Here is a 17998-nt window from a genome sequence, read left to right as displayed (position 1 = left end):
TGACAGGGGTTGGCGCTGCAACCTCCCCATCAATCCTGCCTTGAGTGTGACAGGGGGCGGCGCCCCAACCCCCAATCGGCCCTACCCTGAGTGTGACTGAGGGTGGCATCACAACCTCCTGATCCACCCCGCTCTGTGCATGACAAAGGGGAGCTCCCCAACCCCCTGATTGGCCCTGCTCTGTGCATGACAGGGGGGAGCTCTCCAACCCCCTGATGGGCCCTGCTGTGTGCATGACAGGGGGCAGCGCCCCAACCCCGTGATCAGTCGGCTCTGTATGTGACAAGGGTGGTGCCACAACCCACTGATCTGCCCTGCTCTGTGTGTGACAGGGGGTGGCGCCTCAACCTCCCCATCAACCCTGCCTTGAGTGTGACAGGGGGCGGCACCCCAACCCCCCAATCGGCCCTACCCTGAGCGTGACTGAGGGTGGCATCGCAACCTCCTGATCCACCCTGCTCTGTGCATGACACGGGGCGGTGCCCCAACTCCCCAATCGGCCCAGCTCTGAGCCCGACCAGGGGCTGTGGGCAGGCAACTAGGGATTGGGCCTGCCCTCTGCCACCCGGGAGAAGGCCTAAGCCAGCAGATCGTTATCTCCCGAGGGGTCCCAGACTGTGAGAGGGCACAAATGGGGCTGAGGGATACCACCCCCTGCCAGTGCACAAATTTTTGTGCACTGGGCCTCTAGTCCTATCTAATAATAGACAAACGTGGTAATTAACCGTAACTCCAACATGCTTCCCATTGGCTAATCAGGGCGATATGCAAATTAACTGCCAACCAAGATGGGGGCCGGCAGGCAGGCAGCTGAAGCGAACAGGAGGCTTGCTTGCTCCAATGAAGGAGGAAGCCAAGGTTCCCCGCCATCCACTGCTGGGCTCTGAGCTTGCACTCTAAGAAACAATGTTGCAATTATAGAAGCTAAACAAACCCCGTGCTTTCAGCCAGCTGGCCGAGCTGGAGTTGCAACAGTGTTTCAATTATAGAACCCAAACAAACCAGATACCTGCTTTCAGCAGCCAAAGTCTCAGAGCTGGAGCCGAGCCTCAGGGCTAAAGCCGGCTCTCAGCTCCAGTGAGAGCCATAGAAGGTAAATAAATCCCAGAATAAAAAAAAAGAAAAGAAAAAAAGAAGAGATTGGGAACTTCAGTCACCTGCCAGCCTGAAAACGGCCCTCAGCTCCTCACCCAGACTGGCCAGGCACCCCAGTGGGGACCCCCACCCTGAAGGGGTGTGACCAGCTGCAAACAGCCATCATCCCCTCATCCAGGCTGGCCAGGCACCCAAGCAGGACCCCCACCCTGATCCAGGACACCCTTAAGGGCAAACCAGCCGGCCCCCATCCGTGCACCAGGCCTCTATCCTATATAGTAAAAGGGTAATATGCCTCCCAGCACCGGGATCAGCAGAGCCGCGAGGCCTCATGCCCCTGGATCAGTGGAGCCACGAGGCCTCCAGGCACTGGGATCAGTGGAGGAGCGAGGCCGCCCAGCACCGGGATCAGAGGAGCAGTGAGGCCTCACTGCCCCTGTGTCAAGTGGTGCCTCGAGGCCTCACTGCCCCTGTGTCAAGTGGAGCCACGAGGCCTCCCAGCACTGGAATCAGCTGAGCAGTGAGGCCTCCTGGCCCCTGGAGCAGTGTGACAGGGGGCGATGCCCAAGCCCCCTGATCACACTCGGCTCTGTGTGTGACAGGGGGCGGGGCCACAGCCCCCCTATCTGCCCTGCTCTGTTCATGACAGGGGAAGGCGCCCAACCCCCTGATCGGCCCTGCTCTGTGCCTGATAAGGGGGAGCTCCCCAACCCCCTGATCAGCCCTGCTCTGTGTGTGACAGGGTGGAGCCGCAACCTCCCCATCGGCCCTGCCCTGAGTGTGACAGGGGGGAGTGCCCCAACCCCCTGATCAGCCCTGCTCTGTGGGTGACAGGGGGCGGCACCCCAACACCTAATAGGCACTACCCTAAGCATGACTGGGGGTGGCATCGCAACCTCCCATCCACCCTGCTCTGTGCATGACAAAGGGGAACTCCCCAACCCCCTGATGGGCCCTGCTGTGTGCATGACAGGGCGCAGCGCCCCAACCCTGTGATCAGTCAGCTCTGTATGTGACAAGGGTGGTGCCACAACCCACTGATCGGCCCTGCTCTGTGTGTGACAGGGGGTGGCGCCTCAACCTCCCCATCAACCCTGCCTTGAGTGTGACAGGGGGCGGCACCCCAACCCCCCAATCGGCCCTACCCTGAGCGTGACTGAGGGTGGCATCACAACCTCCTGATCCACCCTGCTCTGTGCATGACGGGGCGGCGCCCCAACTTCCCAATCGGCCCTGCTCTGAGCCCGACCAGGGGCTGCACCTAGGGATTGGGCTTGACCTCTGCCACCTGGAAGCAGGCCTAAGTCAGCAGGTCATTATCTCCTGAGGGGTCCCAGACTGTGAGAGGGCACAAGTGGAGCGTGGAGCTGAGGGACACCCCCCGCCCTCGGCAGTGCACAAATTTTTGTGCACCGGGCCTCTAGTCCAGCCTTGGGCAAACTACGGCCCCAGGGCCGGATCCGGCCTGTTTGAAATGAATAAAACTAAAAAAAAAAAAAGATCGTACCCTTTTATGTAATGATATTTACTTTGAATTTATATTAGTTCACACAAACACTCCATCCATGCTTTTGTTCCGGCCCTCCGGTCCAGTTTAAGAACCCATTGTGGCCCTCAAATCAAAAAGTTTTCCCACCCCTGCTCTGGTCCTATCTAATAATAGACAAACATGGTAATTAACCGTACCTCCGACATGCTTCCCATTGGCTAATCAGGGCGATATGAAATTAACTGCCAACCAAGATGGCGGCCGGCAGGCAGGCAGCTGAAGCAAACAGGAGGCTTGCTTGCTACAGTGATGGAGGTAGCCAAGGTTCCCCACCTTCCTTGCTGGCCTCTAAGCTGCAGTCTAAGCAACTATGTTGCAATTATAGAAGCTAAACAATCCCCAGAAACCTGCTTTCAGCTGTCAGAGCAGGAGGAGCAATTATAGAACCCAAACAAACCCTAGGTTCAGGAAGATTGCTGGATGAACTCCCATTAAAACACGAAGCCAGAACAAGAAAGAGTTCCCAGAAGTTAAAAATGTACACAGAAAAATTTAGTGTAATTGCTAAATAAGTGGAAAGTAATTGCTGAAAGAAAGCGAATGACCTGGAAGATACAACTAAGGAAGCCAACCACAACATGAGGAGGAAGGCAGAGAGGGCATGCGAGAGAAGTGGTGCCGGGATAGGTGCACCTTTGTTTGGGGTTCAGTGGATGCGGGCTCTGCTCTGATGAGTTACTTCTATGAACTCATCCAGTCTCAGACAGCTCTACGAGGAGCATATGGTTCTCCTTCCAGGTATTAGGAGACTCATGGGATTTTTGTGCATGAATTAGGCTTGAATTTGATCAAATTATTTTACAAAATCTATTGATATCAAAATTTTATACTTTAGTCTGTTGGCATGAAGAGCTCCATGATGATATTAAAACACACTTGCATCCATGATATAAACCATACTCCATCATGATAACACTTTGTTGTTATCAATTCTAAATTTGATTCACTAATATTTAATTTGATTTTGTAAGTTTCATCCGTAATTTTCTGTCTGGTTTTGTATCAGCTATACTAGCCTCATAAAATGAGTAAGGAAATGTTCTCTTTTTAAACCTTTGAATTCTCTGAGAGAGTTTGCTGAGTAAGATGTGTTAGAACTCACCATGAAGACACCAGGGCCTGGCATTGTTGTGTTGGCAGAGAGACAATACTGGCTCACAATGGTTAATGCTCTATTCATATGACCCATTTTTTGAGTCAGTGTTAGTGCTTGACATTTATCTACTAGAAGATAACTAACTGTCCATTTAACCTAAATTTTAAGAAAATATAGGCATAGCTTTTGTGATTGTCCCCTAATAGATTATAAAATCTCTCCTGTATCTCCTTCATATGTCCTCCTTAAATTTATATCAGCATAGCAATTGATCCACCTCTCTGTCTCTCTCAACACAATGGTTTGGAGGTGAATGCTACAGGATGGAGAGAAACGTGTAAAAAAGATCCTCTCCTGGACCAGACTTATTCAGGCTCCTCTGAGTCCTCTACTCAACTAACACTGGCCTTTTGCTTCCATCTCCATCCTTGTAGAGTCCAGATTTGCAAGAATCCCCCTAAGTGAGTTTAGCCAGCACACCCTGCCCTTGATATCTTATCAGCCTACATATCTGACTTTACCATTTTTTGATCATGTTGGCCTGCCTCCAATAAGAATGCTGTTAGGTCTACTTAGCAAGAATTACTCCACCCTCCTGGTAATTTTCCACCCGCTGATGGCCCATCCTGCTCCTTGGCTTTAAATCCCTACTTTCTTTATGGATTCAGCATTGAGCCCAATCTCTCTCCCTTGCTGCAAACCCCCGTGCAGTAGTCCTTCTGCATAGAGTGTACCTTACCGTCTTTCACAAGTGAGAGAAAAATTTGTTCTTTAACACATATAAACAAGAAAGTACAGCATGGTTGAGGAGTGCTGTAGAAAAGTTCATAAAAAGGACCATAGGGTTACACTGGAACCAATTAATTGCATGGTACTGTCTGTAGAGGTCTAAGAATTTGGAAAATATTGAGAAAGGTGGTAGTATCCAGGCTTGGTGGGGAATTGGGCACAGGCAGTGCTAAGCACTGTTAAGGCCAAACTCATAGGGGGTATTTGGGGCAGTTCAATAACACTCAGTTACACATGTGCATATCCTATGAGGGAGCAAATACACTTCTAGACACTCCCTCACAGACATGCACAAGCACTTCACATCAAATACCCATGGAGTTGACTGCAGCCACATCTGAATGGTCATTGAATCAGTGACACTTGAGTCCCAGATACAGCAAACAGCTGTATTTGCTGCTGTACAACAAGGCGTCCCGTTCTCCAGAGAGTGGTGGAGGTGTGGCTGCTAACCCCAAACTCAAGCCTTTGCACATTTTAGGGTTCTGTCCTGAGGATGAATTTCTGGGTCAGTTAACACCTACATTTGTTTATAAATAACCCAGCACAAGCTGACTTTAGCTGCAAAGGGAGCTGTGTCAGCTCATGAAATTGGAAGTCTGGCTACCAACTGGGCATGTGGATGTGGTCCAAGTAAGTCTCCAGCAATCTCACTGCATCTCCTCACAGTAGGGGAGACGGTGGTTCGTAGTTTTTTTTAAAAAAAGTATTGGCGGGAACGGGCAGTGTGGAGTGAAGGACAGGAAGAGGCTATAAGTTTTTTCACCTTGGACTCTCCAAACTCTGCATCACTTTGTTTCCAGTCCCTCCTCTAGTCTCAGCTTTGCGTGCACTCATCCCGTGACATGGTGTTGATGATGGATGGGTGAGTCATGTGACTGAAATTTTAGGGACCAGTGGTCTTCAAGGACATGACCCTGGATGTGGCTCCTCAACCCTCTCCGAGAGGCCTATACAGAGACATGAGGCTGGAGAACTGCAGGCACCTGCTCTGAGCAGCTGAGGACAGATTCCACGTCCTCACACAGCCCCTTGTGGTGGGGTCTCTATCTCCTCAGGTGTCAGGGCTGTGGGAGGCTTGAAAGGCCCATAAAGGTCACAGAGTCCCAAGTTCAAAACTTTAGGTCTAAAATTCAGGGCCTAGGGTGTATGAAGCCCTAATAAATAGAGGAAGAGACCTTCTTTTTCACTCTTGGGCAAGGATTATTTTTGTAAAGTTGTAAAGGGCTGTTTCACTGGGTTGCTTCTTACCTGTCTTTTAGAGATTTCAAAGATCATGTGTGGCTAGTACTCCATTTGGGGTAACTTGTCTCCTGCATGCTTTCCCAGGCCCTTATGGCTTCCCTCTTTCTCAGGGAATCTACTCTTTCCAGCAGACTTTACATCCCAACTGGTCCCAGAAGAACAGCTTGGCATGTTGGAGTGAGAAGCCTCCCAAGAAGTAAGACCTGGTGGGAACCTTAGGCTGAGAGTTCTGGCGGGTAACACTCAGGTCAGCCCTGTCCAGGGGAGGAGTCAGTCCCTACGTGTGGTTACTGAGCCCTTGAAACAGGAGGGTTCAGAGCTGACAGTAGTATTTTTATCTCCTAAGAATCCAGGTACCTCTATTTCATTGCTTAGATATTGTGGGTTTGTTTTATACATTAGGATAAGCAGGACAAATTTGTAAATCCCTGTAACTCATAATGATGGAGAACATAAAAATACATTTTTGGGGAAGGGGCTAGTAATCTGACTCTCTACCTACTTAATCGGTATCCCCAATGCACATTCTTGTTAGCCTATAATCAAGTCACTGCCCATTTCTTAATTATCTGGTCTTGCAAGACCTGTTTGCCTAAATACTCACATTTTACAGAGGCCATAAACCATGAACAATACTCAACCCCCAGAGGGCATTATCAATGCTGGCACCAGGCCAGGCCTTTAGGTGTGGTCTCATGGTCCCCATCCCAACACATGGGGCTTTTTGCAAAGCCCGTGAAATGTCTGGAAGTCTGATTCTTATTTGGGGGCAAAGAAACCAAAGGGTATAAAGAGAAAGCTTCCTCCAAATCGGATTGCTCAGGATTTGGAAACAGACTCCCCTGAGTCACGATACTAGTACATCTGGAAACAAATGGGTTTTTCCTGTATCTCTGAGTACTCCTGTGTGTGTATTTTCCAGTCGCCTGGTAAATTCTGTAACAATAATATGGACACATCTGACCTCTTGGTGGAACCTGTAAATTATACCATTTAGGGAAATGTTTCTCAAATTCTCAGTGTTCTTGAAATTACCTGCGGTGCTTTTTGATATGGAGATCCCTGGATCTATGTCCTTAGGGCCAAACCTGAGATAAATGGGACTGGGGTGGGGGCTGTGCTGCCCTCAAGAGGGAAGACCTGCAAGGGTAGGCAAAGGGGTGGGTGTGTCATTCTAATGTAGAAGGCAAAGAAGGTAAGTCATTCCTTCTACAACATGAGCCTTTGTTAAATAGATATAGAAGACCTAACCATAAATCCTTGCATTTAAAATAAATATTTGTTGAATGGCTCTCACATACACTTACCTTGAGATTCACAGGTGTACAGAGGTACATCACACAGACACACACACACACACACACCACCCAGGGAACCTTCATGGTCATGGACAGCACCAGGCAGTCAACAGGAGCAAACAGAGTGAATGGCCCACATGATTGGCTGGGGCAGACAGCTCAGAATCTGCTCTGAGGGCTGAGATGGGGGTGGGAAGGGGCAGGGCAGGCAGGGAGCGGGGAGGAGACCAGGGAGCTGGGCACTGCTGTCCAGGAAGGAGCACTATTCCCAACACAGAATACATCTCTCTGCAGAGGGGCCCCGGAACTGGCTGTCCCTGCCTCATCCCAAAACTAACCCTAAACCAAGGTGCTCAGTTTGCAGTGGGTGGGATGGAGGTTAATGGTGACGACCAAGGGAAGCATGTAATTCCAAACTCAAAGGCATGTCCTCCAAAACAAGAAAATATCCATGCATTCTCTGTTGAATTACCAAGGCATACATTCCTGACGTCTAAATTAGCAGGAAGTTCTTCATTCCCTGGGTTCCTGCCCCCCAGGTCCACTTGCAGACACACAGGGTGATAACAATTGTCCCTGCATCTCTCCTTTGTTCAGCTGCTGCCACCTCCTGGCAGGTGATGGTAATCAAGACATGGAACCTGAGAGCCTGGCCCCACAGCTGACCAGGAAGGCAGGACCGGGCCTCCAGACTGGTGGGGTCAGGGGCAGCAATGACCATTCTGAAGCCCTGGGGGGGATTGGACAATTGGGCAGACAGGGCTGCCCGAGTGTGAGGGGGACAAAGAGTTGATGTAGGACTGAGTGGGGAAGGACTGAGGCCTCAGCTGGGAGCACTGAAAGGGAGGTAATGGAATGTTCGCAGGGAAAAGGCTGGATTCTGCAGAGGAAACGCTCTGGTGCACTGACTCAGCTCCAGGTGCTAAGCAGGCTGTGTGCCTCCTGCCGGCCCTCATCTCACAGCTCCCACCTCCAGGTAAGGCTCTCTCCTCACGTCCACCTGCCCTCCCTCACCTGGGCTCCTGATGGTCCACTCTACATGAAAGGGCTCTGGGTCCCTGTCCTGCACTGCAGGGAGGGGGAGGGGAGCCTGAGTTTCCCCACAGACAGCCCAGCAGTGGTGTCCTGAGGAGGGTGGGAAGGGTCAGGGAGGTCCTCACCCTCCCACTTCCTGGGTCCTGATCTGAAGCTGATGGCAAAGCCCAACACCACCTTGCTCCTCAGGTCCTGAGAGAACCTCCCTCGCCACCTTGAGCAGACCTCCCCCTTGGCTGCCATCATTTGGACACTTTCCTCTTTCTATGGGGGTTCACCTGCTTTCAGGCCCTTAGGGAACGTGTGACTCCCTGTGTACAGGGATGAGTAACAGAAATGGGCAGAGAACTGGCTTTACTCTTCACAGAAGATGGTCTAGCTTAACCTTTGAAAGCTTAAAATTATAGGAGTGTCTACATAAAATCAACATTTTCAGATAAAACATGAAGGTGGCTTTCACCATTTCCTTAAGAGCACAACTGCAAAAAGGACATTAATAATGAACTATAAGTACATGCATCATAGTTACTGGTAAAATAAAGTTGTTTCTTTGTCTTTATAGGAGCATTCCCGTGGATTATCTTCATGTTCACCACGTAGAAAGGGGTTGCCTTTCAATCCGTATGTCTTCCCACCATCCTGAAGCACCTGGCTCAGGAAGCACCTGCAGTGAGATTGTTGGAGACTTGCTTAGACCACATCCACATGACCCTTTCTCATTTTAAATATCAAATACAAGACTAGAGGCAGCTCTGGACCCATCTCCCAGAGCCAACTACCTGCGACCATGTTCTTGGGGTACTGCTGAACCCTGATGTCTCCGTATCTGTCAGGCACCAGCCTGGTGTGTCCTAAGTACTATCCTGTAGTCCACAGTCACAAGAGCCCTGCCCACCTTTCACAGGCCTCATCCAAACCCTTGGGACTTTCTGGCAGCCAAATACATGCACCAAGGCACCCACACCACCACCTGCTCCTCCAGGTCAAGGTCAACAGCAGAAGTGAGGGTCCTATGCCTGCCGTTCCAGGCATGTGGCGGCCACCTAGGCTTGGAGGCACTTTCCAATGCACGGCTCTGATCCCACAACCCAGCCCTATTCTCCAATGCTGGGAGGGTTACTAGAGTCAGAGGGTTTGGTCTGCTCCGCACCAAGAGTGGAGTGTGGAACCTCAAGCTCACTCTTAGTGCAGAGGGACACTTGCCTGTCCTCAGGGCAGGCACCCAGAAGATCTATAGTGCCTCTACCATCAGAGGAGCACCCAGACCTCAGTGCCAGGGAGACCGGGCAGAGCACTCAGGAGCCCAAGGTATGACCAGGAACTGCTCTTTTCCAGAGGCTATTGGCGATGAAGCCCCAGATGAGAAATGGGGGCGGTTCTTCCCTTGTGCCCTGAGGGGTCTCTGAACAGAAGCCTTCGCCCCTATAAGGGAGGATAAGAAACTACCTGATATCTGTCTCCTTGATCCTTGTCTGCTGACCACCTACTGTAGGACCACACCAGCCCAGGCCCCAATCCTCAGGTGGTTGAGGACTCAACTCCAGGGTCTCGGGCCTGACCTGAGTCTGCAGCAGTGGTCACAAGTGGGGATCATCTTCTGCTATGGACACCTGCAAAGTCCCCCCACCAACCACCCTAAAGTACAGCCCTGCCAGGCACCTGTGGAGACTCCAGTCCCACCTGCTTCCACCTGCTGGGCCTGCATCTCACCATCTCACCACCAGGGGCCACTGACCACCACAGGCCCTCACCAGCTCCCACTGACAGGCCTGCCAACCTCCCAGACTCCTGTCCTTCTCCTGTGGAGCCCATCAAGGAAAAGAGTGTGTTTGGAATCATGAGATCTCAGTCCCCAGCATCCTGCCCTGTACTTCCTGTGGGCACTCTGCTCCTCCATATAACAGTAGAACCCACTCTGGGGCCCCTCAAAAGAAGATTGGAAGCCGCTTGTCATCTCCATCCAGTCCCAGCTACAGCACCTCCCAGCCCTTCCCTCTCACCCTTCTCAACACCTCAGCCCCCACCTTTGCCAACCCCAAGGGCATCACACCCACAGTGGCCTGTGTCCGCATCACACCAACCCCAGCTCAGACCTCAGCCTCTTCCGGGTCTGTGAACCAAACACTCCCAGGTTCCTGCCTCAGCCATCAAGGACATAGTGCTCACCACAGGGCTCCTCACACATCTGTCTAGAAGCTGGAGGCCCAAGGCCTCTGTGAGAACCCAGGACGAGGCCAGACAGGACCCCTTTGGATATGAACTCTCCTCCTGTGCACACTGGTGAGAGTCGTTCCTTTCAAAAGATTTGCCAGCTCCCTGCCTGCCCCCTCCTACCTGCCTTCTCCCAGGGGAGCACACTTGCCAGAAAGACTCACCTTCCCCACCTCCCCATTTGCACATGGACAGTCTCAGCCAACAGACATGAGAGAGGGTCTCCCTGGAATTGTCCCCTGAGGACCAGGGAGCCCACAGCCACATGACCTTCCACCAACATCTTTACTCCCAGGACATGCTGGACGCCTCTCCCTTCACACCCGGGAACTGTAAGACCTTCTGAGACACCCAGGCCAGGAAGTAGGGGCCAGGCTGCTGGCATCTGGAGATAGAAGGTAGGTCCCCTTTCAGGCATCACCCAGCTTGCCCCCTTCTCACCCCCAGAGTCCTCTCTGTGGCCTTCCTGCTGGGAGGAAATCCAACCTTCACAGAGCATTTGAGAACACAGGGAAGACCCAGTGTCACCGCACAAACAGTGGGTCCATGCTTCCTGTCACTACTCGAGCCCATGAAGCAGAGACAGGGTGGAATCATATGAGCGTTTATTCCAAAGCTGCCGGCAGCATGGGAGAGCAGCAGATCAGCCACAGAAATCTGCTCTGCACCCCACCACAAGCCAGTTGTTTATATAGCAAAAGCACAAAGGAAAAGTAGGCAAAAGGGTATTTTACAGATATGCAAAAGGCTAAGGGTCTTTAAAGGGCTCAGGGACATGCAAGGGCTGGGGTTACATGGGAAGTAACCAAAGCGAGTGCCAGATGGGCAGTTAACAGGTAAGCAGGCTGGAGGTGTGCAAAGGCCTGCAGGTGTGCACAGTGGGCTGGGGGATCTTCAAAGGACTGGGATTTTGGTCTGCAGCAAAGTTGTTAATCGTTCCATGGTAATAGGCAGCTCCAAATGGGGAGGAAGGGCTACATCTCCAGGTGAGCTCCAGCCAGGGTAGAATATGCCTTCCTTAATCAGAATAAAACAATCATGGTTAACAGAGCGTGATTAATATTTCTTACAATACTGGCTGGTTCCCAAAATTCTATGGCTGCCCCCTTTCACCAGTGCCCAGCTGGGTTGAGTGTTACAAATGGAAACAAATCCCCAGGTTAGGGGAGCAGAGGGGCTATCTGAGTGGTGCTCACAGACCCAAGACCAGGACACAGCAGAGGCCAATGCTGGCGTGATGGGGTCATCCTCTCAGGTGAAGGGGTTTCCATCAGCCTGGCTATGCAATTGTGCTCCGATGCCCTCATAACTTTTAAACAAACAAATTTAGATGTTTACCAAAAAAATGTCAAGTGAAAGGCTCTCATGGATTTATTAATAAGCATTGGATTTCCACTTCTGTTTTGTGGACTGCTGTATGCCCAGCTATACTGCCTGGGAGAGCAGAATAAGCTCAATAAATATGTGATAAATGACAAAAAGAAAGACAATGGGCTCCTCAGGCCAGTAAGATCCACCTCCCCTGAGAGCTTGTTAGATGCAGAGTCTCTGGTCCACTGCACACCTACTGAGTCAGAATCTGCATGTGTCTTTGGCTTTTTTATTTTATGTTTTTTAATTGATTGATTTTAGGGAGGAAGGGAGGATGGGAGAAACATCAATTTGTTGTTCCACTTATTTATTCATTTATTGGTTGATCCTTGCAAGTGCCCTGACCTAGGATCAAACTGGCAACCTTGGCATATCAGGAGGAAGCTCTAACCAACTGAGCTCCCCAGCCAGGGCTCTCAGAATCTGCCTTTGAACAGGATCTGCAGACACTCCTGTGCACAGGACAGGGGCGGGACTGCCCCACTCCCAGTTCACAGGGTCTCAGCCTGGCAGGCATCCACATTAGCTGAGCATCTGATAAGTAGCATTTCTACAGTGTCCTGTAGGCATCACCATCTTTACCAAGTTAAACAGGTGATCCCATGCACAAGAGGGTGACATTCCTGTGACAAGAGCTCCTCATGTCACCCCAGGGCTTCTGCTCAGAAACATAAGGCCAGACAGGATAAGAGAGGCCCCAGGTGGCGATACTGTGCATTCAACTTGAGCTCTAGGGAATTTCATCCCCACCGCCCCCCACCGCCCTGCCTCCCCCCCACCAACTTCCATGACCAAGGCTCAAGTTTATCTAAAAAGATAATGCCCCTACCGGGGTGGGAGATGGGGGGTGGGGGGAGAATCACTGAGGAAAAAGAGTCCTCAGCAATTCCCAGAATCTGACATTTAGATTGAAAGTAACCAGGAAGGTGGGAGAAGGGAGGCAGAAAGGAGGGGAGGATGAGGGAGAGTCATGGGCACAGACCCCGCCCCCTGCCCATGTGACCAGGGAGGTGATCTTGTCCCTAGAGGAGGCTTAGCAGGTCCCACCAGTAGGGAGAGCAGTGCCTGTGTCTCTGGATCTCAAGCTCTTCTCATAGAGGGAGGGACAGAGCAGAGAGCAGACACCATGGAGTCCCCCTCCGCCCCTGTGCACAGAGGATGCATCCCCCGGCGGAGGCTCCTGCTGACTGGTAAGGAGGGAACAATCCCTGGGGGTGGACAGGAAAAGGGGAGACAGAGACTGGCTGGGGTCTCCTGGGGAGCACAGCGCTCTGAGAGCGGACAGAGGGCTTCTGTTTGGACCTGAGGGGAGAAGACAGGGGAGCAGAGTAGAAAGGGGGAGGGGGCTCAGCAGCAGGACAATCCCATGATCTGGAGGTGGTGAGGGGCAGGAAAACCTTGATTATGGTAAGTTTCACAAGTTATTCATCACTGAAATTGTTCCTGAAAACTGATTATAATAATATCAATTTATGTCAGGGTGATACAAGAAAAAATGAACTAGGGACACTAAGCGTCGTCTTTACCACCAACCACAGAAATGTGCACATGGACCCCAGAGATTCATACATTCACCCACAAGCACTTCAGCCTGCTGCAGGCCCTGGGGCTACAACAGATCAGACAAGCCCCTTCCTCCATGGAGCTCACCTTCTATGGAGAGGATACACACAAGGAAAGATCTAGATGTGAGGTCAGGGACCCACAACTGCCATGAGGAAAACAGAACAGGGACAGGTCAGAAAGTGGAGACACAGGTCTTTAGTGTCAACAGGGGTCTGAGCTGTGCCTGTGAGCATTTCTGACCTCAAGAGCCAGGAGCTAGGCAGGCACCTGGGAGTTTTCAAGCAGAAAATAAGGTCAGAGGTGCTGAAGTATTGGTGGCCATACTGCTAAACTTGACCACAGGAAATACACTCACACACACACACACACACACACACACACACACACACACCAAGGCTGAGAGCTGACGAGACCTGCTCAGGACCCAAGGCCTCATCTCTCCATCCCAATACATAGCTCCAAATCTTTTTTTTTTTTTTTTTTCCGCTTAAAGTATTGCAAAGGGTATTACATAAGTGTCCTTTTTTCCCCCCGGCCCTTGACAAGCCCCTGCCCTCCCTTACCCCCCAGTGTCTTATGTCCATTAGTTATGGTTATATGGGTGCATACAAGTCCTTCGGTTGATCTCTTACTCCCCTCCCTCCTGTCCCCCAACCCTCCCTGGCCTTCCCACTGCAGTCCGACAATCAGTTTGAGGCAGCTCTGCCACTGTATTTATTATTGTTCAAAAGTTTGTAATGGTCTTAATTATCCATGAATGAGATCATGTGGTATTTTTCCTTCATTGACTGGCTTGTTTCACTTAGCATAATGCTCTCCAGTTCCATCCATGCTGTTGCAAATGGTAGGAGTTCCTTCTTTTTAACAGCAGCATAGTATTCCATCGTGTAGATGTACCACAGTTTTCTAATCCATTCATCTACTGATGGGCACTTAGGCTGTTTCCAGATCTTAGCTATGGTGAATTGTGCTGCTATGAACATCGGGGTGCATATATCCTTTCTGATTGGTGTTTCTGGTTTCTTGGGATATATTCCTAGAAGTGGGATCACAGGGTCAAATGGGAGTTCCATTTCCAATTTTTTGAGGAACCTCCATACTGCCTTCCATAGTGGCTGCACCAGTCTGCATTCCCACCAGCAGTCATAGCTCCAAATCTTGATCAATTTCTCTCTTCCCTCCTAGCCTCACTCTTAACCTTCTGGAGCCTGCCCACCACTGCCCAGCTCACTATTGAATCAGTGCCACCCAATGCTACCGAAGGGAAGGATGTGCTTTTCCGTGTCCACAACCTGCCTGGAGATCTAAAGATCTGTATCTGGTACAAAGGGGAAAAAATTGTCAGCGACCTTCAAATTATATCATATGCAACAGACACTCAAGCAATTACTCGTTGGTCTGCAAGCAGCGATCGAGAGACAATGTACCCCAATGGATCCCTGCTGTTCCAGAAAGTCACCATGAAGGACACTGGATACTACACCCTACAAGCCATAGACAAAGCTTTTAAGAGCAAACAAGTAACTGGACAGCTCCGTGTTTACCGTGAGTGATTGCTCTCTGTCCTCTGGGTGTTGGTGGGGTTTAATCTACTTTACACACAGGACTCACAGCCCTGGACTCATTCTGCCTCCATCCCCCTCTGCCTCACATTCCAGATTGGATTTGGGCATTTAGTACAGGACACACACAGTAGAGACAAACTTCCTAAGATCAGAGTTCCCTTTCCGGATTTTAGCCCTGCAGACATTCTCCACAGAGAGATGGCCCATTCTGATGGGAGTGGCTAAGCAGAGACCGACCAGTCTCAGTCCAGGCCCCTGGGCCCCTCCCAACCATGACCCAGAGACCACCCCTGCAGGGCTAATGCAGAGCCTGGCCTGGGGGAACCCTGGAATCCTTTTCAGAAGTTCAATCCTGGCAGTTGCTCCACCCCTCTCCCCCAGACCTCCTGTCCCAGGGCTCCTGACTCCAGGAAACCCGAGGAGCCTCTGGGCAGTTGGGTTGATCTTTAGGCAGGACTGACTGGCAGCAACAATTTCCCAGGTGCCCATGTCACAAAGCTCCTGAGATGGTCACCAGCCAAGGATCAGCCTCAGGAACCCCATCTGGCAAGGGATGGAGCCTGCTCATTCACCTGAGACCATACGTGGGGAGTATGTGGACACGGTCCCAGGCCATTAGCCAACTGCCTGGGGGACATAAGAAGGAAGAGGAACATGGTCTCCCCAGGGAGGAAAAGAGAAGATGTCCCTCAAAGCTCCTAGTCCACCAGGGATCTGCCCATGACATCCTCTCTCACAGACACAAATAATAACAGAGGCTGTTAACTTGGGCAGCCCCTCTATTACAAGCTTTAGGTTAGGAAATTGTCAAAGATTTAAGGTTCATTCAAAGGCAACATGGGAAACCTGAGACCATTTACCATTTGTCCTGTTTTATTCAGGGAAAACTGAGTTACAGGAAGATACAGTCACTCAATCAGAATCACACAGACTGTGACTGACCAACGTGAGTCATGCCAAGGCCTCTCCTCCACTCCAAGGGCCTTATTATGCTCACTTCACCCCTGACTCATAACTCAGGTCCTCATCCTGGTGTGAGGATGTGACTGGTTCACTGCCTGTTTCACACACGTGTGTCCTCAACCACAGGGTGAGATCCTCTCAGATGGTGAGATTCAACAGCCACTGTCCTTTCTCTTAGACGCTGCCCATTTGAATGAATTTGACTAAACTCCAGTTGTTTCCTGAGTTAGAAAGGAAAGAACACATACCACATGCCTGTGTGGGGGTCCTATATGCCTGACTGTCCATAGAAACATGAAGGGACCTTCTTCCTAACTTTACTAACACGGCACATGTCCTTTCTACCAATCGGGTGTCATCCCTTCCTGTATAAAGCAGACACACCTGGACTTTCCCCCTGGTCACTTCTGTTCTCTTCGCAGGACTCACCCTCTCTCTATCACAGGGAGTCACTGATTCCAAACCCACTGTGACATCGCCTTTGGTCACAGTGTGACCTGATTGGATGGCAGAACTTGGTCTATGACCTTCCTGCTTTCTAGACAGAGATTCCTGCAAAAACTGGTCTTAGGTCTTTGGGGCATGAATAATGATTTTCACATATTCTTTCACAGTTTAACTAAAAATCTATCTCATCACTGCCAAACACAATTGGACCATGAGGGTCATATTTTCAGCAAGTTCATGCTCCCCTACCTCCACAAGCCCCCCTTCTGTATGTGCTACTGTCTGCGTGTTGAGGAAGGATCCCTGCCCTCTGCAGTGGTAGAAAGGACATTACAGACCAAGGGCAGAGAGCATGGCTCCGCTGCCACCGCCAGCCAGCTCCCGCCATTCCTCACTCTTTTCTAAATCATTCCTGGACTAAGCTCTGCCCTTTCTGGGGTCACTGTCTCATGTCAGTCACCAATGAAATCCTGGGCAGATGGCCATTCCTCTTGGCACTGCAGCCTGGGTACTAAATTCACCGCCACTGCAGCCTGGGTACTAAATTCACCGCCAGACTTGCTTCTGGTCTCCCGTGTATTGTTTCTGCTCAGCCATCCAGTTCTAGGACACCCTGTCCAGTCTTCTCTGGGTTTAAGGACTATGGGGTGGCCCATCATTACGCATCTCTAGGTTAACCCTGGAATGTGAGGCTTCAGTGGCAGCACATCTCAACCCGGCAATGTAGGTCTGTGTAGCTGGAAGGAACTCAGCACCTGCACTTCCAGGTGAGACCCAAGGTCAGCCAGGCAGTCAGCTGGTCAGTGAGGAGCCAGGACAGGTGCCGGGTGGTCTCTGACTCCCAGTCCTGTGTCTTTCTATGATCAAACCCTGATAGTTATCTGACACCTGAGAAAGTCTGTGCTTTTTCTCCCAGACATAGAGCAGGCGGCCTTACAAACTCTAAGCACTCAGCTCCTCATGCATTTGTTTGTCTTGTGATGCACAGACCTGCCTTATTCTTTTAAAAACTCAGGTTGGCTGAGAGGCAAGAGATGTCAACTCTGATGAAAGAGCCTTTGGAGGAATCCAAGGTACCACACAGGGCAGTGCTCTCTCTGTTACCTGCACAGAGAATTTACCCAAACCCAACATCACAAGCAACAATTCCAACCGTTAACACAAGGACCCTGTCCTGTCAATGTGTGAACCTCAGACTCAGGACACCCCCTACCTGTGGTTGATCAGCAGTCAGAGTCTCCCGGCCAGTGCCAGGCTGCAGCTGTCCAAGGACAACAGGACTCTCACTTTACTCGCTGTCACAAGGAATGACACGGGACCCTATGAGTGTGAAACCCGGAACCCCGTGAGTGCCGGCCGCAGTGACCCATTCCCCCTGAATGTTCTCTTTGAGTAACTTCTGTCCCTGCCTGGGCCAGGCTGCCCACCCGAATCCACACTGCCAGAGGCCAGACCACATCCGTCCCTCTCTGGTCCATGTATGCAGACACGAACTCCAAACACTCAGGGTGGCCAGGAGTTCCTATACTAGGCACATCTGGGCAGCTCTTGGGACTGGGACAAGAAGGTCAATGTCTCAGGCTCAGGCTCAGTAAATACAGGGGGTTATGGTTGGGGCTTTTTAAATTATTATTATTAATATATATTTATTGATCTCAGAGATGAAGGAAGAGGGAGAGAGATAGAAACATCAATGATGAAACAGAATCATTAATCAGCTGCCTCCTATACATCCCACCCTGGGGATAGACCCTGCAGCCCAGGCATG

At 50.8% G+C, this 17998-nt stretch overlaps 1 protein-coding gene across 1 annotated transcript in view; it reads left to right on the top strand.

The window, feature by feature from the left end:
• Positions 1-12815: 12815 nt before the first annotated feature.
• LOC138997295 (cell adhesion molecule CEACAM21-like) overlaps positions 12816-17998 on the top strand; it is a 34538-nt gene continuing 29355 nt past the window's right edge. Inside the window, exons 1-2 of the mRNA XM_070398898.1 lie at positions 12816-12879; positions 14441-14800. Coding sequence (XP_070254999.1) covers positions 12816-12879; positions 14441-14800 — 424 coding nt within the window. The remainder of the gene's footprint in view (positions 12880-14440; positions 14801-17998) is intronic.

The sequence above is a fragment of the Myotis yumanensis genome, unplaced genomic scaffold (assembly GCF_028538775.1).
Source record: "Myotis yumanensis isolate MYYU_CA2020_CCGP unplaced genomic scaffold, mMyoYum1.0.hap1 SCAF_18, whole genome shotgun sequence".
NCBI lineage: Eukaryota > Metazoa > Chordata > Mammalia > Chiroptera > Vespertilionidae > Myotis > Myotis yumanensis.
The sequence above is the reverse complement of the archived record's forward strand: the minus strand, read 5'-3'. Positions and strand labels throughout refer to the sequence as shown.